Below are 21646 nucleotides of genomic sequence, written 5' to 3' on the forward strand. Positions count from 1 at the left end.
CCCCTAGATTATTCTACGGTTGCCTGGGCATCAAATTTAGGATGCACCGGCGCGGTCTGCACTCGTCGACTTATGCCCGTAGCTGTTTGCTGGAGTTCGAAATAAATGCCGCGCGCGCGGCAAACATGTCTGGTATGTGCCTCTATGCCGCGCTCAGATTTTTATTTCGGCGTCTGAATTTTTCTTTCCTCAGCGGATGCTCTTATGGAAGCGATGGATGGTGTCAAGCATTTGTGGGATGTTTTGCGCGACAAATAAGGATGGGAAAGGTAAACGTCGAAAGAAAAGCGCCAAGAATGGAAGGCAATGCATAATTATAAACAAAGCTGTGGAGTTCAACCTATCCAATATGCTGTACGGAGCCGTTTATACGTGTTCTGTGCCTGACGTGTTTATTGACTAAGGTCATGGTATCTGATGTTGCATGTTCAAAAGGAAATTCAGTAAAGTATTAAGTGCTGTTTATTAAAATGCTAGGATATTGTGTGATGTGTAGAATGGTGGGAATGGGGCTGAGGCTCCGAGGAGGGATCAGCTGCTACTGGATAAAGGGACCAAAGGCAGCGTTCGACATCTTGGTCTGCATGATCATGAGCATGGCCTCGTCTTGGGTCATCGCACTCTGGTGCTTATGGCCTTGAGGACGCTGTTCCTGCATCGAAGTTCTAGGAGTCTGGGCTGGGGTTTGCACGGGAGTCTGGGCAGCCGAGCTGGTCTGGTTCTTGCTTGGGCGCTTGAAGAATGGCATATTGGAGATGTGTGGAGTGCTGTTGGTGATGAGATATGGCGCCATCTGGTCGAGTCCATTATATATAAAAAAAAAAAAAAAAAAAAAAGCGCCTTGGACTCCATTCTTAGCTACTCTTTACACATCTCTTACTTATTCTTACTTGAGAATGATGACTCGGCTCGTTTTCATCTCAGCGAGACCCGATTCACGTCCATGCTCAAGACATGCGGAGTCTAGACAAACGTCTTTACGCGCGCTTAAGTCATGCTAGAGTAGAACTCAGTACACTCAGCATTTCCCTCGACCCAAAGGCGGACTCTTTACGGTAGTTCATACGCTTGAGGGGTTTGGGGGTGATCCAGCATTTAAATGCCGCGGGTCGTGGGAGGCAAAGTCGACGATGGTTGGTTCAGTAGGGATGGGGTTGTGTTGGCCCATGCATTTGACCAGACTCAGCGTTTCGGGCATTAAAATCGTGAATGAAATGTTGAGAATGATTCCATACAAACCGCAGCGATGCAGAAGCAAGGCAGAGTAGAACGATGGGTAAGAATACAGGGTACGTGGCCTTTTGAAGCAGTCCGGTCATGAGCATGCCTTAATCAGCGAGGTTTGCTAAAAGTGAGGACTTCAGTCATCATGTTGTGTCTTTCGGAGAATCGTGTTTGGGGCAGACGCTATCCCTGTCTCTGTTCCAGGAAGGAGTCGGACAACGACGCAGTAGTGTCGATTGCGGCGGAGGAAAGTGGGGTGACGCATTGGGGGGGAATCGATTTACTCGAACGTTTGGAGGAAGAGACGCCTGTCAGTGAAGGGGTTTAGTAACTCCTCTTTGAGGAATGCTTATTTTTATGAACCATGTCCAATTTCCTTTCTAGGCATGCCTTTTGTTCCCATCATCCTGTCCAAATTTACTGCCCGCCATCCCGCAGCATTTTTTAATCTCCTCAGGCACGGAAGCCGTGCGCGCTTTTTTCATCATTTCGACACTCCGCCCGCTATTTTTTCTTTTCATTCCTTCGCCGATTTTCTCATCAGAACATCCGGCATGGCCCATGCTCCGTCATCGCATGTCTAAGATTAGAAACAAAGCATGACCCGTGTGTTCGTTCGTTTTCAGTATTTAAATGTGAATCCCGCTCCTCATTCGCAACACAACCAAACAAGTCTACCAAAACAATACCTCTTCCTCTTCCTCTACCAACACCCAAACCAATCAGCCAACAAGACCAATCTCAGCCATGCCTCTCTTCAAGTCCTCTAAGAACCAATCCGCCTCCGCTGCCTCGACCCCAGCCCAGACCCCTCGTACCTCCATGCAGGAACAGCGTCCCGCTCAGGGCCAGGTTGAAAAGATGACTCGCGAGCAGGCCCTCGACATGGTTATGCGAAAGTCCATGAGTGATGCCGCTGCCTCCGCATTCATCCATTAATAGCACATCGCCGCACAAAAGGCCTCGAAGCCTTCCTTTAGGCGCTATCATATTTATATACCCACTCGCATTTGCATCCTCACTGTAATATACTTAGCAATAAAAACATCATTTATATTCTGTCAACTATCAAAACAACGTATTATGGCTGTGCTCAGCAGCACTAAATGTCCAAGAGAACCTTTTTTTTTTTTGCTATAAACAAAGAAAAAAAAAAAGGCTGTTTGGCGTCATAAAGGATTTTCTTTCTTTGGTGTATGAGTTGGGAAATCCGATGCTTTGTTGCTCCGCTACTTGTACATTGTCCGTGCGGTTGCGCTTTTGTCAGACCTCTTGAGGCACAAAGGAGCATTGAATAGAAAGGCGCAAATGGCAAGGTCGTTTGAGCAATCATCTCGATTAGGTCGTTGAAGTTAAGAGCTAGGCGCAGAACTTGACGCAGCTGGAATCAACACTGGGCTCCCTGCCCTGGATAGGTATTACAGGACTCGCGTGGCATTTCTTACAATGTGCAGGTCGTGCCGGTCCTAATGTCGATTGAATGGAGGGCCCGTTGAGCCAGCTTTGTCATTCTATGCGGTACTCTTATCGCGATATCTTCATCAGTCAACAAGCATTTCAACATCTGTTATTTGCCGAAAGCTGACTAGCTGACTAGCTGACTAACATCGACAGCTTTATTTTTACTTCTCGTACACTTTGTATGCACGGCACAGTTGTGCTAACTCAAAACCACGTTGTTATTTTTTCACCTGCTGGCAGGGTCCTGCATAAACAGTACGCAGCATGAGCATCATCTACTTGATCTCGAGTACGCAAGCTATATTTACTTGCCAAAGTTCACCGAAAGAACAAAAGCACCGCGATCAAAGAAATAGTGGGGCGTTATGCAGCACAGACCATATACGTAGCACCGGTTCTAACGCGGTTACCAGGTCGCATGTTCGTTAGCGTTTGCAGCACATACAATTTATGCACATCATGGGAAACGCATGGCTTCTTTCAAACGTAATGAAGCTCACTTTCTGCTGTGGCTGTTTTGTTCGTGATTATTATTAAAGAATGCCGCATGGGAAGGATTCGACGTTGCAGCTGGCTTACAGGTTCGAGCACCGTATCCTGGATTTGCACCCTTTTTGGAAAAGATTTTCTTCGTGTTGCGAAGAAGCTGTCGGCGCCGTGTCGGGATACCCGAGTAAGTGAGCAGTGGATTCGGTTTTGTGCCGGGTGCCTTTATCGCCGAGGAGACATGTCCTGAACGAAGCGAGTTCCTCCAGGGCATAAATCCTAGTGGTGACAAAATGCAGCAGCCAATCAAAGCCCAGAATTCACGAACGTGCATAGAAATTGCCAATCATGGGCGGACCAAAATTAAAATGCTTGTAAATGGAAACGAGGATCGATAATAGAGCGCACAACGCAGCCGGAGAGCCAAAGGAAACTGAGGGAGCAGATCGACGGACGTAGGACTCTTCTCAGGAAAACAAAATGAGACGAATGACCTGGGATTTTATCTTTGTTCGAGGTACCGGCCTGAGAATCAACGATGCAAAGAGAAGCCGTGAGGAGATAGTACTAAGTTGGCCGTCGAGGATAATTTTGTAGACGAAAGTCTCACAGTCAATAGTACTTCTATACGCCTATACATGCTTGTCAAATTAGTTGAATTTGGTTGTGGGAGGTGTGAGGAGGGTCGGGGCAACAAAACGAGAAGAACCAAGTTTACTCGTGACAGAACGACCTCAAAGAGTTGCACAGAAAAGATCCAAGTGGACGTGGATCTCGAATCAATTCTCTCTTTTCTCTTTCTTCGTCTTCACTCCTTCACCTTGCCTTATTCCAGCCGGTTCTGCGCTGCTGCAATCCCATTGAAGATCTACACACTCGAACTAAATTCCATTCAGCAATAGACAGCAGCACAGGGACAGGAGCCCTCCTTTCGACTATCTTTGACAAGGTATTATTCGCCCCTGATTCAGCTCCTAATTCCAGCAAGAGAGACAAAAAAAGAAGAGTTAAGGGCATCGATAAGAGGCATCCCTACTCGCTTTGGGGTGGGTACATTGATTGATTCAGCGCAAGTAAGAGGAGAGGAGCGGTTTCAGTATAAGAAATGCTTATTTCAAACGAAGGGATGGACGATGGCGAATTTTTTTGAGTTGCAGCTGCAGGGCCTCGCTTTCTAACTTGTCTCTTGTCATTCTCATTGTCTGAATCACCCACCCCTTCATCTTCTTTCATCAGCCAGGAGCTGCAAATCACAATTCCTCTCAGGGTCAGGCCTCAGTTCTCGATCTATCTTTTTCTGCTTGGCCTACTCCACATACCGTAGCGGGCGTATAGAGGGACACAGAGGACATCTTTCTTCCTTGCGTTGAACACTCTGTAGCGGCAAGCAGTACAGTACCTATCAGCAGGACACCCTGGGCTCCGTATATCCTCTTTTCCACTGCTTCGCTTTGCAGTCTCATTGACTGATCCTTTAGCAAGCAGATACTATTTCTCGGATAGCAAGCGATTGGAATACAGCTTTTTCGGCAATCACGGAAAGCGCAGGGGACGATAATGGCATTCAACTTTGACGGCTCATACAGCCTCGACCAAGGAGGGCTGGAGCTCACGCTAAACGATTTTTCGTTTGATTCAACTCAGCAGCAACTTCAGCAGCAACAGCTTCAACAACAACAGCAGCAGGGCCAGCAGCAGGAACTTCACAATATGCTTCTTCAAGATAATCACAGTAACAGTATCAACCAGACACAGTTGATGGACGAGGACCCTTCTACACCAAGAGCGTTCGATTTTCACCCCTCGGCATTGAACTCAGATATGCTGACCACTGCCTCTGCATCGACAACACCCATCTTCCCGGTGAACCCTGATAAGGTCAACCTTGTGAATACTTCATTACAACAGCAATTGCAGCAACAGCAACAGCAAATGTTTTTGCAGCAACAACAACAGCAGCAGCACCAACAACAACAAGAACAGTTTAATCAGCAACAGCAAAACATCCACCAACAGCAACTCCAGCAGCAACAACCACAGCAACAGATCCAATCATTGCCGACATCTCAGCCTAATCAATTGCTCACCCCTGCTGGCAGTGAGTACTACTCCACTGACTACACTCAGTACATGTCGCCGCTCGCAGTTCAGCCCGATACGACCTCGGATGCAGCCATGATGATCACTGACCAATTTGAAGACGACGAGGTGAGAACCGAACTCCGGCGCTAGGCTTTTTTTTTTTTTTTTTTTTTTTTCACCCTCATCCAGGCTCCGATTTGGGCGCTGTACTGACCTGACTTGAACATGTACCTGAATTCCGCTCTAGGTTTTCTTTACGCCGTTGATCTCGCCGGCGATGACCCCATCCCATCCTTACTCGAACCTTACTCACGCCCTATCGACCGCGAACGAGATCTTTTCGCCACTTACCTCGCCTGCTTTGCAGCCGCACCGGACTTCTATCGATTATCTGTCCTTCTCCGGCCAGACCTTTAGTCAACTGCCGACACAGTTCCACCAGGCTCAGACGCAACAGCAGCATCTCCAGCATCATTTGCATCAGCTTCAATCTCAGCCTCAGCCAGAATTGGCACAGCAAAGTCAGCAGCAGCAGGCTTCCTTACAGCTCCAACAGCAACAGCAGATTCATACATCACAGCCCGCCAGAAGTCCCGCTCTCAACTCCCAGCGACCGTCTATGAAGCGGAGGACCACAGCAGAGCGCGTCAATGGCTTGAACTCAACTACCCCTCGAACTGTTGGACCTGTCCGTGGTGCCCTCCCGAAGAGCTCGCCTGCTCTGAGACCATTGACCAACCCTATGTCCCCGGCGACACTCCGGAAGCAGCAGGCTAACCGCAGCAAATCCTCGTCCATAGCGCCGGCGTCTCCACTGATCATGCACTTCCCAACTCGACCCAGCCCATCACCGCTGCTCATCTCGACTTCCCAGCCATCGCTGTCACAAGCTGCGCAAGCGTCTCCCTCGCCGCGACTGGTGACGAATATGCACCAGCTGTCGATGGTGCCTTCGTCACCGATGGCAATGCTTAGCTCTACTAACGGATCCAAGAGCCCTGCGTTGTTTGCCCTGCCCGCTTCACACATGATGCCGCCGCCGAGTTCACCAATGATGCTGCCATCTGGATCGACACAGATGAATAATACCCCGAGGCAGCGCAGCCTCGCCCATCCACAGCAGCCAATTCAGATCCAAAGCCAACATCAGCTTTCGATTCACCAGCCAATCTCTGCTCTAAGTCAGCCCTTTGTCTCATCGCCGGCGTTGCAGGCCATTGCGGATAGTATCAATACACCATCGGCGCCTATCGCTGCACCGGTTTCTGTACCGGCTTCAGCAGCGGGATCGGTCACGAATGAGACGGCTGCGGCAAGCCCTATATCTGCGACCACTAATGGCGGCACTGTTTCGGCTGTAGAGACACCAAAATCCGCACTTGCTCCTGTCACTCCCGCATCATTGATGAACTTGGGCGCGGGTTCTGGCACGGAGTCCACACCATCGTCACCTAAATTCGGAGTTCATGGGAAGACAAAGCAACAAACAGCAGGTTCTCCATCGCGTTTACCACCTAATGCGAATAACGACTCTGCAGCATCTACGAAATCGGCGATGGCCCCATCGGTTACGGCACAGAAGAGGGGAACGAAGCGGCAGGCGAATGGTGATGCCATGATAGCCGCGCCAAGTACTCCGCGGCAGTTAGCCTTGACGCCGGGAACAGCGGCCATGTCACCGATGGCGCCGCCACCGAATGGATTTGCACTGATCTCGCCAGCGCTGAAACCCACTCTGATGCCACAGCATCGAGGTAGTCAGTCAATATTAGTGTCTCCGCGGCTGCAGCCGCAATTGGTTTCGCCCAGTTTGAAACCATGGTTGCCAGGGGGTACGTACCAAATGATTTATATGCAGTTGTGCAACATAATTTGTTGCGAGAAAGAACATTTGTGCTGACATGGACAATTCTTTCTATTGCAAAATATTCATAGTGTCAACCAACGAGGCAATGGCCCGGTTGGCGTCCAGGTCCAACTACCAGAATATCCTCGATGGTGACCATACGTAAGTCATACAACAACTTTTATTTGTCTCCTTTTCTACGTATTCTTTGCATCGGTATCCTCACAATTTCGTCTCATCCATCCCCCAACTAGTGCACTGGGCTTGTCGTATAATACGGACCTGCACTCTGGAATCGAGCTGCGTCGGACATCACACAAGGCCGCTGAGCAGAAGCGCCGCGACTCACTTAAGCACTGCTTCGACGATCTTCGGAATATGATCCCCAGCATCCAAGAAAAATCGCCTTCGAAAGTTTTTCTCCTCAAGAAGTCCTTCGACTACATCTGCAACCTTAAGTGCGAGGTCGCGAAGCGTGATCTGGAAATGGCGCGGCTGAAGGCCCAACACGAGTTCATGAAGAATGCGATGCAGTCATGGATGGTAGCGCTGCCTGAAAACAGTCCGATCAAGAAGCAGAACGAGGATCTATTGGCGTCGTGGACTATGCCAGAGGACGAGATCGAGAAGGCAACGACTAAGGAACAGGATGTGGCGAGGAGGGCAGAGGAGGTTGCAGAATTGAGCGCCGCAGCAGTGGAGGCCGCTAGGACACAACCTGGTGGACAGAACAAGGGTGGGAAGGATAGTTCGCAGGCCGATCTGGACGATAGTGATGATGATGAGTTTGTGGCGCCAAAGACGAACAAAAAGGCTAATACGAAATCCATTGCAGCATTGGCGACCGTGAAAGGAGGTAATGCGAAGAAGGTGGGGAAGACGGGAGCTGCTGCAGGGACGCCGGCTACTACGGCGGCTGCCTTAGGTTCGAGCGATGTTACGATGCAGCAGCAACAGGAGTCGTCAGATACGACAAGGGCGGGACAGACATCAGCGAGTGGAGCACAGTCAAATAGATCGAGCGACGAGGAAGATGAGGAGGAAGAAGAGGAGGACCAGGAGATGACGGATGCCACTACCACAGCTGCGAACGAATAACCACACTTAGAACACACATTTACATCTACATCTACATCTACACATACACATACACATACACGTACACATACACATACACATACACCTAAGCACAACATCCAATTCATAGACATCCAGTATTATCACCCTCTCCCCACTCTTTACCATAAACATCGCGCGTCTATTGTATCATACTGAAGAAGCAACTCGTGCAGATTACTATCGCTTGAGGGGTATGTGATCAAACTTGCAGGAATTGTATTAGCCTGAAAGGGCGAAGACACAGTTTGCGGAAGCACAACGTTTCAAGGCACGCAAGCACAATGGGATCAGGAGACAAAAAGAAGTTCGAGAAGGGCACAATCTTGCAAACGGATTCAGCATCGGTACGCAAGCATGACAATATGAGCTCATTAGACATGTTGCCCTCATCGAATAACACGAAGTATCCCCCGTCTTACTCAATATCCCTGTTATGGTATATTAGCTGATCGCCTTGGCTGCAGAGGTCGCCAAGCACGATGAAAAGTTCCAAAGGATCAAGGCAGCTGGTGGTATCAGAGCACCCAGGTCCATCAAGGTAGGTGAGCGGGGAACATGGGGTCTCAATACTATATCGAGGGTTCGCAAGAAGATCGCTGATATATTCATCATTTTCTTTTTCTGCTGTATCCTAGAAACCGACTGTATGGCAACGACAGAACCCAGGACTGGCTAAGCGTGTTCAAAAGCAAGATGCTATGTCCCCGACTGAAGCTGATCCAGAGGGAGAATCCGCACGGAGGGTAGCAATGGAGCGTAAGGCGAAGATGTATGAGCTGTTAAAGCGCGGTGAGGATGTGCCAGATCGACTGCGTGAGGAATTGTTGGTGGAATTCGAATATAAGAATCGAGACCGCCTAAGCGATGAGAGTGATAGCGATGACGGTGGGTACAGAGGTAGGAGTAGGAGCAGGAGTCGGGAGAGAGAGTTCCGTGGTAGAAAGAGGCAAGATTGGGAGAGTGGACGGCGTAGGAGTAGGAGTAGGTCGAGTGATTGGGATAGGGACGAATCTCTAGTGGTGGCAAGAAACCCGAAAGATCTTACGGTATGTATAGGACGTCTTCACTATCTCATGCATTGGAGCTGGAGGTCTTTGCAGCAACTGACTCCGTCACTTTCTCTCAATATCAACTAGAAAGATCCATGGGTCGAACATATAGATGAGTTTGGGAGGACAAGACTCATGCGCCAGTCTGAGATACCTCGGCCAGAAACTGTCCGGGAAGAGGAAGCAAATCACGTCCAAGGGTACAGATTAATACATCCCGCTGTCATTTTTCCAGATGACTCTGGACTCTGTCTAGCGTCGCTAATAATTTCGTCCGCACCCCTCGTATAGGATTCACAATCCTGCGAATCCGTTCCCTATCTTTCGGAAGCAAGACTCGCTCGATAAACAGGAGTGGATCCGAGATGCGACAGGAGAATTGACGAGGTCCGGAAGTCAGAATGTAGCTCCAGGGTACTCGTTGGCGAACACGACGCGGCATTACGATAACGCAACGGAGAGGCGAGCGCGCGGCGTGGGATTTTACGCGTTCTCGCAAGATGATGAGGAGCGTGCGAAACAGATGCGCGAGTTGCGGGAGATACGGTCAGAGGTAACGCGAGTCGAAAGATCGCTTGTTTTATTCTTATTTCTCTTGAGCTGGAACACAGTTCTAATGACCTCTTTCTTTCTCCACGTTTGCATCCAAATCTAGACTGAGAACAGGAGAGCACAGTACAAATCTTTGCAGGATAGGAGGAGGGACGAGATCGTGGCGCGGAAAAAGATCATTCAGCAGAAACGCCTCAAGTCCCTGGCAAGCACGATCACCGTTGCTTCAACATGACTCAATTGATATGATATCAATAAAAGCCGGTTACAAACAACAGCGTTTTATGGCATGGAGTTAGAATGCGAGTCTTGACCTCGTATGAGAACGTTCGCCCCTCATTTGCTTTCACCTTTCAGTAAAACTGTCATGCATAACCTTCCCTTGAAGCGCTTGGCGGAGATGATACAGTATTAGACGATACCGGACGATCTTGGCGACTGTCTGCACCTGATCCAGATCTATAGGAGAATATATGAAGCGTTTTTGAGTTAATTCAACGCAGATGGGGAGACAGATCCTTAAGAGGTATACGACTTCACCAAAATAACGGACAAGGTCTCCGAGAGCAATGACTACCGTAATACTTGCAAGCGTTTGATCGGTTCATGGATGCGAACGCTGCGGAAAACAGGTTGTTAGTGAAATGGCTCGATCTGGAGTTGAATAGGTGGCATGCAAAGATTATCAGCCGCTTGTTGGAAAATTTATTGAAAAAGTGTAGGAATTTGAGAGCAACGACACTGACAAAGAAAGAAGTAGATCATGCAGGTAATCATGGTACTGATGCGGATCGGAATGGAGCGTGATTAATAAGTACTTGAGGTGGTAAATATTGCTTGGTTGAAGTGTATTTCATCTATGTTCCGGCTTTCTTCTGCCTGGCTACGCATATAGGAAGTAAGAGCTTGTGCTGAATACACTAGGTGATGTTCTTCAATGCGTGGGCTTATGCAATACGCATACGTATTGAAAATGTAAGAGCTGGTTCCCCTGACCACATCAGATATAATAGGGCCGAGCAACGACCGATGAGAGCGAACTCTGAGGAGGGGTACGCTGTGTGAGGCGTCAGGCTTTGATACGTAGATGACTTTTCGCTTCGTGGACCGGGACCAGGGCTTGAGAAATACCAGTGCAATGATATGCTCTGCTGGAGCCTGTGCCAAGTCAATTTCTCTCGAGACAGTTGCGGATCTGGAAGGCTGGAAGGAGAAGCCGCTAGAGCATTCTGCCTCTCTTCGTAGATATATATCGAGGTAGTAATGATGGTCAATCGCTATTACGTACAAGGTACCGGCCCTTTCTCGTATCGTGATTAAACGGATATGGACGATCAGAGTAATCATCAGGAGAATCAGACTAGTCAGGCCGCTCAAATTGTACTTCTGGCCTGAGGACGAACTGGATGCGTCGCAAAAGGGTTTAGAGAGCTGGTGCATCACTTGAGCTACCTTACAGATAGGGGCTCAGGGAGGTGGTACTATCAGGGCCAATAAGGAGGTGCAGACATCCTGGGACTCAGGCACGACAACTGGAAGTCTGAGACCGTTTTTAGATGTATTGTGTGGATTAGGAATGCTGCTGACGCGACCTGGTCGTCCTATGCATGGTGCCGAGTTGTATGAATGTCTAAACTCAAAAGACGAGAGCGTGTGCAGAAGGTTATCTGCAACCTTATCGAGGGGCATGGTGGTAGACATTGCGCTGCTGACCCTAGCGGGTATTATTTATTTCAGGCCCATTTTGTTTCCTGGCTACTCTTCTTTTTCTTCTTTCGTTTCTGATCGTATACCCACCACTCCTCCCTCCTTCCGACCTGTATCCTGTACTCTCTTCAAGCATTCCCTCATCCAACATAGACAACAACCACAACGGAAGCCTTGAACCCAAAATCATTAACCATGTCCACCGAAGCTCCAGCGTCGCCCTCCACACCTGTCCACACATACAGCGCAGGGACGCTCGTCTACGAGGTTAACTTGTCGGTCCCGCGGGAGAAGGTCGACGAATACCTTGAGTGGCTCCGAGGATTCACAAAGGCATGTTCATTCATTCATTCATTCATTCATTCATCCATCCATCCATCTATCCATCCATTCAGTCAGTCAGTCAGTCAGTCAGTCAGCCATTCGATTCTGCGTTCAGATCAATCTTCACATTGTTTGCATTCCGTTGGGAAGTTTGAGCACACTGGACCAACCACAGTGAATTGTGGGGAACCAATTTATACACAAACTTTCTGACCTATCCTTTTCCTACCCCACATTCATTTTTTTATGGTGAACAGGAGCAAGTGAACCGGATCCCTGGGTTCTTGTCGTCAATGGTCTTCCGTCAGCCAAAGCCATGTAAGCTGCAAACAATGTTTACATAATTAAGGTTTCATTGATGGATTTTGTCCTGGGTGCACTTTCTGCCCCGCACTTTTTCATTGGAGGAATGATCCTTCGCCCAGTCCCACATACTTCCGAGCCACCCGGGGATCATTTTCCCCAACGCTTCAAAGAAACATGTGTATAGAGCGAACAAGGAATTTTGCTTCTCTTGCTAAAATGTTTGTTCACCCTCAATAGATGGACTTCACTGGTTATCGGAAGAAGGCAACGCAAAGACGTACATCACCGTTCACTATGTCATCGAGTCACAAAGACATCTGGAGCAGTACCTTGAGAAGGAGCAGCCAACCGTTGCGGCCGCAGAGCAGGAGCGATTCGAGTTCTTGGTCACCAGCCGACGCACCCTCAGCGTCGTCTTCTAATCTGGGCACTTTTAGGTCTCAGGAACAGCTCTTTTCTTTTAGTAGAGAGGTCATCTGGACATAGAAAGACGGACGACTGAGATTTGGGAGTACAATAATAAAAACAGCAAAAACAAACGTCGAGCCAGAGCAAGAAACAAATGGACGCCACTCTTGGAACTTATAAAAAATTGCATTGCTTTGGTATCTGTATCTATCTCTTTCTTGCAGAACCCTCGGTCTAATCCAGCGAGCCCTCTCCACTTAGTTCTCCTTGTTCATGGCCTCAGGATGCAAGTACGCAGGCGTGTCCGCAATGTTATAGTCCGTCGGCTCCGGAGCTCCAAACACAGTCTTCATAGGAATAATGCCTGAGAAATGCTTCTTCAACAGCTCTGGATCCTCCTTGTCCTTGACATCATCACTCACACCACCGGTCCTCATCTTGGCAGAGGCACGTTCGATTTGGACGGCAATCACCTTTGTGGACTTGAGATCGATAGCGTTGGGGAGTCGGGAGTCGTTGTAGAGGTCGGCATGGCGGAAGGGTTGATTGGTGATTGCAGCGAGGGCACGATCTTTTTCTTCGGGATCTTCGACGAGGCGGCCGTGGCCAAAGACGACGGCGGATTTGTAGTTCATCGAGTTGTGGAAGGGAGACATGGCGACGACCAGGGCATCGACTTGTGAGACCTGGCCGAGAAAAAAGAGAATGCAGAAGAGATATAGGATTTCTTTAAGCCCTCACACATGGCGTTATTGAGATATTGACGCCGAATTGCAAGAAAAAACCCTTACGGTGATGCAGACTTTAGGGAGAGTGTCAGAGGCCAAAGCCTTCATCATGCGTCCACTGACATATCTATAGGTTATGTCCATGTAGCAACATGTTAATAAGCTGTCTTGTCACGAGCGAGATGAACTATCACGCTGATGCCGAGCATCAAAGAAAGAAAGACTTGCCCGTGAAGATAGACGATGTCGTCGATACGTCCGTAGCACATGGGCATCACAAAGGGCCAGTCATCCTCATCAGCCGCACCAGGGGGCAGCGTGAATCCAACATGAGCGAGCAGGTTGTTGTCAAGGATCTTATGAATGGATTCAGCGTCGTATCGGGCGCGGTCCTTGAGGCGGTGGACCTGATTAATGGCCTTGTGTGAGGTAGGCGTGTAATTGGTAGCCATTGTTTTGTTCTGGTTTCCTTAGTGGTTTCTGTGGGGCGATGCTGCTTGTAAAATTCCTAGTCTTGCTCGACAACGTTCGTCTTGCGAGTAAAAGTGAGGAGGGAGAGAAAGAAAAAAAAGGCGAAGGACAAGCTTAAATAATGTCTACGGCGAGGAACGTGAGAAAAAGTGTTCGGCTTCGGATTTTTACACCGAGGGCAAAGCTCAAAAAGAAAAAAAATATACCATCGATCGTAAAAAAAGCGGGACGAGCAACAATGACTCTTTTTATTGTCACCAAATTGCTATCTAAGTGTGTCCCAGGACGCTGCAGGGAGTAGCAAGCGAGAATTAATCGGGAAATATCGATCGCACGACATGGCTGGCAAAGACTTGCGCCGCACTGTTGTATCTCTCTCGTAGTTGCTGTGCCAAAAGTAATCGTGATCCCACAGTGCCGAAAGGGTACATCTGCTGCGCGATCTGTCAGAGTTCATCCGTTGTCAAAGTATCTATCTGCATCATATATAAATCTTGTAGGTAGACTGGCGAAATGTCTGGAGATAAAGGCGAGTAATGACTGGGATCATGAGCCGCGTCGTATGCAGCATGCAACAACGCCGACAAATATATATATATAAGAAAGACCGTGGTATTTTTCATAAAACCCTTGCACGGATTCAACATACGAGCAGGCCAATCCAATAGACAGCTCCACGCTGATTGAGAGCAGCCCATTTGAAAACGTACGTCCCTACATTGTACGTGTACTAGCCTCGATTCGGCTCAAGCTGGCCTTTGGCCTCGAAATTGGTGGCGTTTGCGCCACCAAAATGGAAGGTTTACTTCCCCGCGGGATCTTCTTTCTCCTCGGAGCTTACTATCATTGCAATCAACAATAATACTGCTGTCAAATTCCTTTGAGGATGAACACTGGGATGCTACTTCCACAATCTCTTTAAGTTGCACCATTATCCTTATATTGATGTCAATCAACTAGGCGCGCATGAGGGTTGTCTAGCCGCCAATAGATTGTAGGTCGCTTTATAGCTTGAGCGGAGCAACCCAACTGCGTGCTTGGCGAATAAAAGAATCATGTTTGCAACGACAGCCTCCGTGTATTTGGCACTCTAGGATGGGCCAGGTGGAAACAAAAGGTTTCACTTCATGTGTCCCTCCTGTTCGGACGCCTGTGAGCCACTGATGATGCTGTTTGTGTCCCTGAAACCCTGGTTCGAACGCGTTTATTTTTAGTAGAACAGACAACGTGCCTGGGCCCTGTCTTTAATGCATGGTCCATTTTTGTTCCTGATTCGTCGCCAACCGATTTCTCATTCGAATCCTTCTTTTAGATCTCTTCAACCTTTTTTTCATTTTTCATAAAAATGTCCGTCTTGAGGACGCGCAGGCTCGTCAACATAACGCTTGCCCTGTTCACAGGCACCTTCCTCTTCTACTTATCTACCTCCTTCCAAACAATCGACTTCGAATTCGGCAACACACACTCAGCGCAGGACCGGCCCCACACCAATGAACCGTCAAGCACCAGCAGGGAGCAAGGATCCGGGCCTCTAGACCTGCATCAAGTACCAGATACAGCTACTATCCTCCAACAACAAAAGAAACTGGACTGGCATAAACCCCTGGTCAAGGAAAGCGATGTCAAGTCGTCTTTGTATATCCAAAAACCAGAGTTGAGACTTGACCCGTCCATCAAGTATTTGGGTTTCATGCCATATGCTGGACTTACGAATCAGGTATGTGTGTATGAACAAGAACAATTGGTATGCGTGCTATCCATCTGGCATCCCGGCGCAAATTTGCACAGCCCGCTCATGTTGTTACCTGTGCGTCCTCGACGACTCGACTGCTATAAATAGTTCATCGCGCTCGAAAACGCCGCCTATCTGGCCCTGCGCCTCAACCGCACCCTAATCATCACACCAATCACGACCAATTCCCACAACAAGCATAATTCGAACCAACCTTGGTCCGACTACTTTGATTTCGACCGCTTCACCGCCGACACCGGCATCCCAACTGTCAATTGGAAAGATATCCGACCACTTACGCCTGAACAGATCGAGGTCGGACGACAGAAGATCCACTTCGGAGAAAAGAAACCCTTCCCGCCTTGGGATGCTCTCGCATTAAACTTGACCTGCCAAATCGTGTACGGATATGGCGACTCGGAACCGCTGCATGGTACGGAGAAAGCCTTCGCACGACAGTTCATGTTCAAGCCCCAGTTTGTGCGTCCGCCGGCACGGAAGACAAAGACACAGCTGTACGATCGGACCAAGATCATGGCGCAGGATAACAAGAACTTGGAGGATATTGTCACAATCGATGACCTGGTGGATCGGTATGAGGACAGCCAGGAGCAACTGTTATTCTTGAGCCATTCTTACAAGTTGAAAGATCCTCTCGGTCGACGCATATGGTCCCAAGTCGGACAATATCTACGGTTCCACCCAAAGGTCGACGATTATGTTCAGCGGCTAATCCAACAGCGTGCTCCGGGGACAATATCCAACGGCGGAAAGTACATTGCGATCCATGTCCGGAGAGGCGATATTTGGCTCAAGTGTCGTTCGGAGAATCCCGACGACATGATGGCCTGTATCATTCCTTTGGGTCACTATGCCGAGGCCGTTGAGCAGGCGTATCAAATCGCGGGAAAGCGATTGCCGGTGATTGTGACGACGGATTCAAAATCGGAGGGCGATCTTCTAACGATGGCAAAGCTGGGATGGCGAAAGTTGAATCATGAGCTGTATACGACCGAAGAGGAATTAGGGATCTTTGGGCCGGAGTTGGTCGATGCGGCAGTGCTAGCGGGAGCGGAGGTGATGATCGGAAGTGCGAGCAGTACAATGACAAAGGTGGCCGTGTGGAGGCAGAAGAGCTGGCATCAGCGAGATGTGCTGTATCCACGCACAGTGCCTTCCTGGACACCTTTTGAATAGTCGCTACTGCTGCAGTAGGCGGTTCTTTTTTCCAGCATTCAGAGCGTTTCGTAGCATTATACTCATACCCCCCCCTACATACATACACCATTCTTGCCTGTAATATATTGTGCCTTTCAGATAAAATTGTAAAATCTCAGAGCTAATCTAAGGGTAACAATAAACGAGAACCTCGAATAGCGACATGACTCCTCTCTAATAGAGATCCCAACTAAGATTACACCCCCGTTAAGCCCATGGTATCACTATTCCTTACCTTTTTGCAAAAAAAAATTCCAAAAACATAAGGAATACCCTCACTCCTCTATTCCAGGTGGGGTCCATAATCGAGGTCCTTGAACAATCCAGGATGGTCTATTCTGAGGATATTCGATGGCGCGCCATAGTCCTCTTCTGCATCATGGGCATGGATATCAAAGATGTGTCAACTCTCTTGGGCATTTCCACGTCTAGTATCACCAATAGGACCGATAAATAATTACCATATCTTGATACACCGACCCCAAGATCATGCCCAGCAGAAAAAAGGAGCTGAGAACTTGAATAGCGTGATCCAACAAAATAAATCTATTTTCGAGCGCGCTCTTGTTCGCGTTTCCATTGATGTCGCGCCTTCGAAAGGCCGCTCCTCCTGCGATGCCCATAATCCCTCCGATATCACTCAAGCATAGCGCCTCCGGAGGCGTAGTCTAAAGGGGAGATCGAAATGTATGTGGTAAGTCAAGGGGACGGAAACCTATCAGGATGGCTGAAGTTCTAAAATGCTTCGCCCACCACTCGACCATTAGCCGCAGCAACACTCTAGTCCGCCCCCAAGAAAGTACTTGTCTCAAGACGTCCATTTGATGTGTGACTATGCCAGAATATAAAATGAGGAGAGTTCTACCCCATTTTCCTTCTTTCCTTCTTTCTTTCTCTCTTAATTGCAACATCCTCACACCAAAAATACAAAATCGAGAGCATGATTTTACCGACATCCTCATCCCCATCGGCAGCGTTGCCGAGAGAAGCCGCAGTATGCCATGCGTTTCATCCGTTGGAGAACCAAGATTCTGTAACGTTGCTATCGTTCCAAGTCCCGCCATGGAAGAAGGAAAATCAGGGCGAGAAACAGCAACCTGTCAAGAAGACGAAGCAGGCATACTTTGATATTTGTCTGGATGTCTCGGGATCAATGGCTGGTAGCGGTATCGAATGTGCCAAGGTGGCGATGAAGCGGTTGATCGACCATCTGATCCAGAACTGTGAGGTACCCCCAGAGAGGATCACTGTGTACCTGTATGAGAGCTCGTGCCAGACGCGGCGGCTAAAGGATGGTGATACAAAGTGGATTAATTCTGTCAAGGCTGGTGGAGGTAAGGAAGACAAATTCGTTGAAAGGTCCTTGATGTAATCATGTGGAAAGGTTGAGAGGAAGGACGGGATCTTTTCTTCGTTTTTGCACTGCCTCGTCGGTACTCCGGCTCACTTAGTATCCAACCTTGATTTTTTTTTTTCTCTTTACGTTGCATCTAATACTCATCCCTTGTGTTTTTACCCCCCTGCTCTCCATTCCAGGAACGAGCTTCGCAAGCGTGTTCAATGAGGTCATCAAGAACATCAAGCTGCACCGAGCCGAGACCAACATGCAGGAGGATATGGATGTCACCCTATTCTTCTTCACCGACGGCGAGGACGGTGATGGTCGGAACCTCGATCAAGCCAAGCAGAAGCTAGAGGACCTCCTGAAGAGCACGCTTCGGCTAGAGTCCACAGTCCATACATTCGGGTTCACGGCCGGACATGACGCCAAGCTGTTGAGCTGGCTGACCTCTACAGGAAAGTACAGTGGTTGCTTCCAGTATATCCAGCAGTCGAGCGCAATCGAGACGTCTATGTCGACAACGTTAATGCTTCTGGACGACTCGGCTATGGTGATGGAGAGGAAGATCGAGATTTCGTGGACGGACACTGACAAGGACCATGCACAGGAGTGGCTCGCTGTCAAGTTGGAGCGCGCTGGCGTCGCGGGATCAACTGTCATTCGTGGAAAGCCCTTTTCGAGAAGCATGATCCAGTGGAGAGAGTACGAGTCCGGAGAGGATAGTAATCCCATTCAGGATCTACAAGTGCTTTGGTTACCCGAGGATAGCCCTCAGCGAATCACCGGCACGACGCAGTTCATTCAGCACGAGTTGCTACGGTTAATCGAAGAGATTAACAGCATTGGCAGCAACGGGCAGCTTTCGGCCGAGCAGAAGCGTACAGAACTGCTCAAGATTGACGCCGAAACGGAGGCGTGTAGCAAGATTCTGGGAACGATGGCCTTTGCGGCCGCGAAGTTGAAGCAAAAGGAGGTTCGGGGGTCTTGTATGGTCGCCTGTCAGCGGACACGGTCATTGTTGCAGTCGTTCCTGACAGTCAAGGCGGATGCGCATAAGCGTGGGGGATCGATTTCGAACACGAGTCTCGCAACATTCAATGCTTTGGCGTACGGTGAGATCACAGAGGCGAAGTTGAAGGCCAAGTTGGACGCGCGTGCGGGCAAGAACACAGCGTTGTTTGCGGACCTAGATCAGAAAGTCGATGAGGTTGTGAAAGGCTTGGATCTGGATAAAATGGAGGCTGAGGAGTCTGAGGAGAGGTTGCGGGTGCTTTCGTGCGCGTTCTCGACGAATAGTTACATTGATGCCTTGCGTGATGGCGATTGTTTATGCATGACCTTGGATGGTAGGGAGCAAAACAGCCCAGCTAGGTTATTCGCATCTTTGAGATGCTAATAGCGGTCTCAATATTGACATTGTGGTACATCTTTCTCCCTCTTTGTGTGCCTGTAGTGTCTCGCGGGGCTGGCGCGATTGCAGATCCGAGCCAGGTGGTCATCAAGTCTATCTTTCCGACATACTTGACTTCGTCCATGTTCACGTTGGCACTGGGGCACTCACTGGCACAGAATGACCCCGAGGATGTGCACGGTGGCTTCGACCGAAACAGCGACGCGAGCATCGCTCCTGGCCTGGCCCACGAGAACATTACCGCAGTGATGCCATTATTCATCAACAAGGAGCATTGGCAGGTGGCCAAACTGCGTATGAAGGTAAAGCGTGGAGGCATAAACATATATGTTTGTTGTACTACGACCAATTGCTTACACAAATAGCGAATGCATGCATGCATGCCATCTTATTCCCTTTTGTATTGTTAGCCCATCCTCGGATATGTGGTGACACTGGACGCGACAGGATACACATACAGCCAGTCAACCACCATCCCATTCTTGATTCTCGCCAAGGCTCTTGAAGCGTACCCCATGACTGAGTTTAGGCAGAGGCAGGTGCAGCTTATTTTGGAGACCTGCGATGCCATCTACCGGAGCTCCAAGACTCTATGCGAGAGCACCAGGACATTAGTAGAGCAGTTCTGTGCATCACACACACAGCGAACCGTGGACGTGATCACCAACAACTATGTCTTCCTTGGCCACGTCATCTGCGCGCTGCGTGCTGGGGATATCACGGCTGCAGAGATGAGTGCGCTCTTGTCAACGTTCGAGACTGCGATCGTGGAAGAGCAGATCCGAAGGGACATGTCCTGGAGGGTCTCTTCGGACCTGTTTGGCAACATACTAGATTGGTTTAACGTCGACCGTCAGAAGGATGTCGCGGTTCCTGGACGCAAGTATCGCGAGCAGCATGATGCATATGTAGCAGCGTTAGAGCGAGATAATTCAGACAACGGTATCGTAGCTCACTACCAGTCCTTGTTCAATAACACGCGCAAGGATCAGGGTGTCAAGTCCAAATCCCCAAAGACAGAATCGACATCTCCTCACGCGTCGACATCCGCTCCATCGTCCGCATCAGTGCCTCCGACAATTGGCATGGCTTCGTTGTCGGTCAAGGAGGTGGCACCGATTTCGAAGCCAGAGTTCAAAGTGCCTGATTTTGATCCACTTCGCTGGGAACTGTCCGAGGCATCATTAGACAGGCTGAGCTCGATTCAGCATGCGATCTCTGCAGGAGTTGATAAGATCCGTCGTCTCTTAGCAATCATCCACTCTCCTCTCGACACCGATCTCCCCGAGGTACTCTCCTTGCGCCTTGGGGCCATGGCGCCGACGGCCATGGCGGATGAGTTCTTTGCACGGTACTCCCCCAAGACCAACCTGGCGACGTTACTGCAGGCCTACGCACACACAAAGAACGCCGACCGTCGTTCGGTCGAGAACCTGATGACGCCGTTCGAGCGTGAGGTTGCTTCTGGACCGGATACGGCTTCTGATGAGGCGATTCAGTTTCTCAAGTCGCTGTATATGGCCAAGATGACGGACATAGTGGGCGGGGTCGTGGCAGCAGTTGAGAATGAGTACATGGAAGCGAAGAGGGGCACAGCGGCATCGGTGTTCTTGAGCACGAACTCGTTGGAGGTTGCGGCCGCTGTGTTGATCGACTCAAAGTTCCGGGGTGCTGCCGGAGGACAGTTGACGACGCTGTGTGCACGGTCGACCATGACTTTGCCGAGGGCGAAGATCCAGATGTTGTTGACGGGATCGTACAAGGGTGTGAAATTGTTTACAGATAAGTCTGGGTCGTTGGAGGATATTCGCTGGTATCCGTGCAAAAAGACATTATACAGGATGTTCAGACATTACCATGATCAGTTCAGCTTGGATGAGTGGTAAGTTTTTTCTCTTTTTATTATTATTATTATTTCGTTGATGTAGAGCCAGCGTGTTGAGGGTAGTGGTTGGGACGGTATAATCGTTTTTCGCTAATGGTACTGTGAAATATTCATAGGCGCCAGTTCCATCCTAATCGATATGAGAGTTACATTGCACGCCGGTATGTGCTGGATCACTGCCTTGATGAGTTGCCACAGGAGCAGCAGGTGGAGGTCAACAGCATCTCCTAGCGCCTTTACAAGACACCGGCAGCGTAGGAGTCTTTCAGCAGTTATCTACAAACAAATGATGCGA

The 21646-nt window shown here is 49.2% G+C and overlaps 8 protein-coding genes across 8 annotated transcripts; 5 read left to right on the plus strand and 3 right to left on the minus strand.

Annotated features, from left to right (window-relative positions):
• Positions 1–411: 411 nt before the first annotated feature.
• BC939DRAFT_464350 (uncharacterized protein) lies at positions 412–832 on the minus strand. The gene has a single exon (XM_051557363.1). The coding sequence runs from the start codon at positions 791–793 to the stop codon at positions 539–541; it is 255 nt and encodes an 84-aa protein (XP_051408032.1). The 5' UTR covers positions 794–832; the 3' UTR covers positions 412–538.
• A 2645-nt stretch (positions 833–3477) lies between these two features.
• Positions 3478–4316, minus strand: BC939DRAFT_311020 (uncharacterized protein). Its single transcript, XM_051551453.1, has 2 exons — positions 3997–4316; positions 3478–3738 (listed from the first exon to the last, which is right to left on the minus strand). Exons 1-2 carry the CDS (start codon positions 4186–4188, stop codon positions 3535–3537), a joined length of 396 nt encoding a protein of 131 aa, XP_051408033.1. The 5' UTR covers positions 4189–4316; the 3' UTR covers positions 3478–3534.
• A 3080-nt stretch (positions 4317–7396) lies between these two features.
• Positions 7397–7621, plus strand: BC939DRAFT_385186 (Myc-type, basic helix-loop-helix domain-containing protein; the record flags this gene model as incomplete). Its single annotated transcript, XM_051551803.1, has 1 exon — positions 7397–7621. A coding segment is annotated over one exon (225 nt), but the record flags the coding sequence as incomplete, so codon positions are not given.
• A 577-nt stretch (positions 7622–8198) lies between these two features.
• Positions 8199–10095, plus strand: BC939DRAFT_464360 (uncharacterized protein). The gene is made up of 6 exons (XM_051557364.1): positions 8199–8562; positions 8664–8756; positions 8854–9264; positions 9355–9467; positions 9559–9820; positions 9923–10095. The coding sequence occupies exons 1-6, from the start codon at positions 8500–8502 to the stop codon at positions 10052–10054; spliced, it is 1074 nt and encodes a 357-aa protein (XP_051408035.1). The 5' UTR covers positions 8199–8499; the 3' UTR covers positions 10055–10095.
• Positions 10096–11557: 1462 nt separating this feature from the next.
• BC939DRAFT_464365 (uncharacterized protein) lies at positions 11558–12712 on the plus strand. Its single transcript, XM_051557365.1, has 3 exons — positions 11558–11859; positions 12108–12168; positions 12394–12712. The coding sequence occupies exons 1-3, from the start codon at positions 11722–11724 to the stop codon at positions 12576–12578; spliced, it is 384 nt and encodes a 127-aa protein (XP_051408036.1). The 5' UTR covers positions 11558–11721; the 3' UTR covers positions 12579–12712.
• On the minus strand, positions 12713–14000 carry BC939DRAFT_464366 (uncharacterized protein). Its single transcript, XM_051557366.1, has 3 exons — positions 13521–14000; positions 13356–13419; positions 12713–13250 (listed from the first exon to the last, which is right to left on the minus strand). The coding sequence occupies exons 1-3, from the start codon at positions 13742–13744 to the stop codon at positions 12822–12824; spliced, it is 717 nt and encodes a 238-aa protein (XP_051408037.1). The 5' UTR covers positions 13745–14000; the 3' UTR covers positions 12713–12821.
• A 1020-nt stretch (positions 14001–15020) lies between these two features.
• On the plus strand, positions 15021–16884 carry BC939DRAFT_464370 (uncharacterized protein). The gene is made up of 2 exons (XM_051557367.1): positions 15021–15480; positions 15604–16884. The coding sequence occupies exons 1-2, from the start codon at positions 15109–15111 to the stop codon at positions 16690–16692; spliced, it is 1461 nt and encodes a 486-aa protein (XP_051408038.1). The 5' UTR covers positions 15021–15108; the 3' UTR covers positions 16693–16884.
• A 769-nt stretch (positions 16885–17653) lies between these two features.
• On the plus strand, positions 17654–21582 carry BC939DRAFT_480755 (uncharacterized protein; the record flags this gene model as incomplete). Its single annotated transcript, XM_051558966.1, has 5 exons — positions 17654–18047; positions 18250–19401; positions 19509–19768; positions 19877–21348; positions 21468–21582. 5 exons carry the CDS (start codon positions 17654–17656, stop codon positions 21580–21582), a joined length of 3393 nt encoding a protein of 1130 aa, XP_051408039.1.
• Between the last annotated feature and the right edge of the window lie 64 nt (positions 21583–21646).

This window comes from Gamsiella multidivaricata (genome assembly GCF_025024155.1).
Source record: "Gamsiella multidivaricata strain RSA 2152 chromosome Unknown BC939scaffold_82, whole genome shotgun sequence".
NCBI classification, from domain to species: Eukaryota; Fungi; Mortierellomycota; class Mortierellomycetes; order Mortierellales; family Mortierellaceae; genus Gamsiella; species Gamsiella multidivaricata.

Coding starts and splice junctions, on each gene's coding strand:
- BC939DRAFT_464350 (XM_051557363.1), bottom strand. CDS start 793: ATGGCGCCATATCTCATCACCAACAGCACTCCACACATCTCCAATATG.
- BC939DRAFT_311020 (XM_051551453.1), bottom strand. CDS start 4,188: ATGCCCTTAACTCTTCTTTTTTTGTCTCTCTTGCTGGAATTAGGAGCT. Junction 3,739..3,996: donor GCAGAACCGGCTGGAATAAG/GCAAGGTGAAGG, acceptor CGGCCAACTTAG/TACTATCTCCTCACGGCTTC.
- BC939DRAFT_464360 (XM_051557364.1), top strand. CDS start 8,500: ATGGGATCAGGAGACAAAAAGAAGTTCGAGAAGGGCACAATCTTGCAA. Junction 8,563..8,663: donor TGCAAACGGATTCAGCATCG/GTACGCAAGCAT, acceptor ATGGTATATTAG/CTGATCGCCTTGGCTGCAGA. Junction 9,821..9,922: donor TGCGGGAGATACGGTCAGAG/GTAACGCGAGTC, acceptor ATCCAAATCTAG/ACTGAGAACAGGAGAGCACA.
- BC939DRAFT_464365 (XM_051557365.1), top strand. CDS start 11,722: ATGTCCACCGAAGCTCCAGCGTCGCCCTCCACACCTGTCCACACATAC. Junction 11,860..12,107: donor GGCTCCGAGGATTCACAAAG/GCATGTTCATTC, acceptor TATGGTGAACAG/GAGCAAGTGAACCGGATCCC. Junction 12,169..12,393: donor CTTCCGTCAGCCAAAGCCAT/GTAAGCTGCAAA, acceptor CACCCTCAATAG/ATGGACTTCACTGGTTATCG.
- BC939DRAFT_464366 (XM_051557366.1), bottom strand. CDS start 13,744: ATGGCTACCAATTACACGCCTACCTCACACAAGGCCATTAATCAGGTC. Junction 13,420..13,520: donor GACATCGTCTATCTTCACGG/GCAAGTCTTTCT, acceptor CATAACCTATAG/ATATGTCAGTGGACGCATGA. Junction 13,251..13,355: donor TCCCTAAAGTCTGCATCACC/GTAAGGGTTTTT, acceptor TTTCTCGGCCAG/GTCTCACAAGTCGATGCCCT.
- BC939DRAFT_464370 (XM_051557367.1), top strand. CDS start 15,109: ATGTCCGTCTTGAGGACGCGCAGGCTCGTCAACATAACGCTTGCCCTG. Junction 15,481..15,603: donor ATGCTGGACTTACGAATCAG/GTATGTGTGTAT, acceptor TGCTATAAATAG/TTCATCGCGCTCGAAAACGC.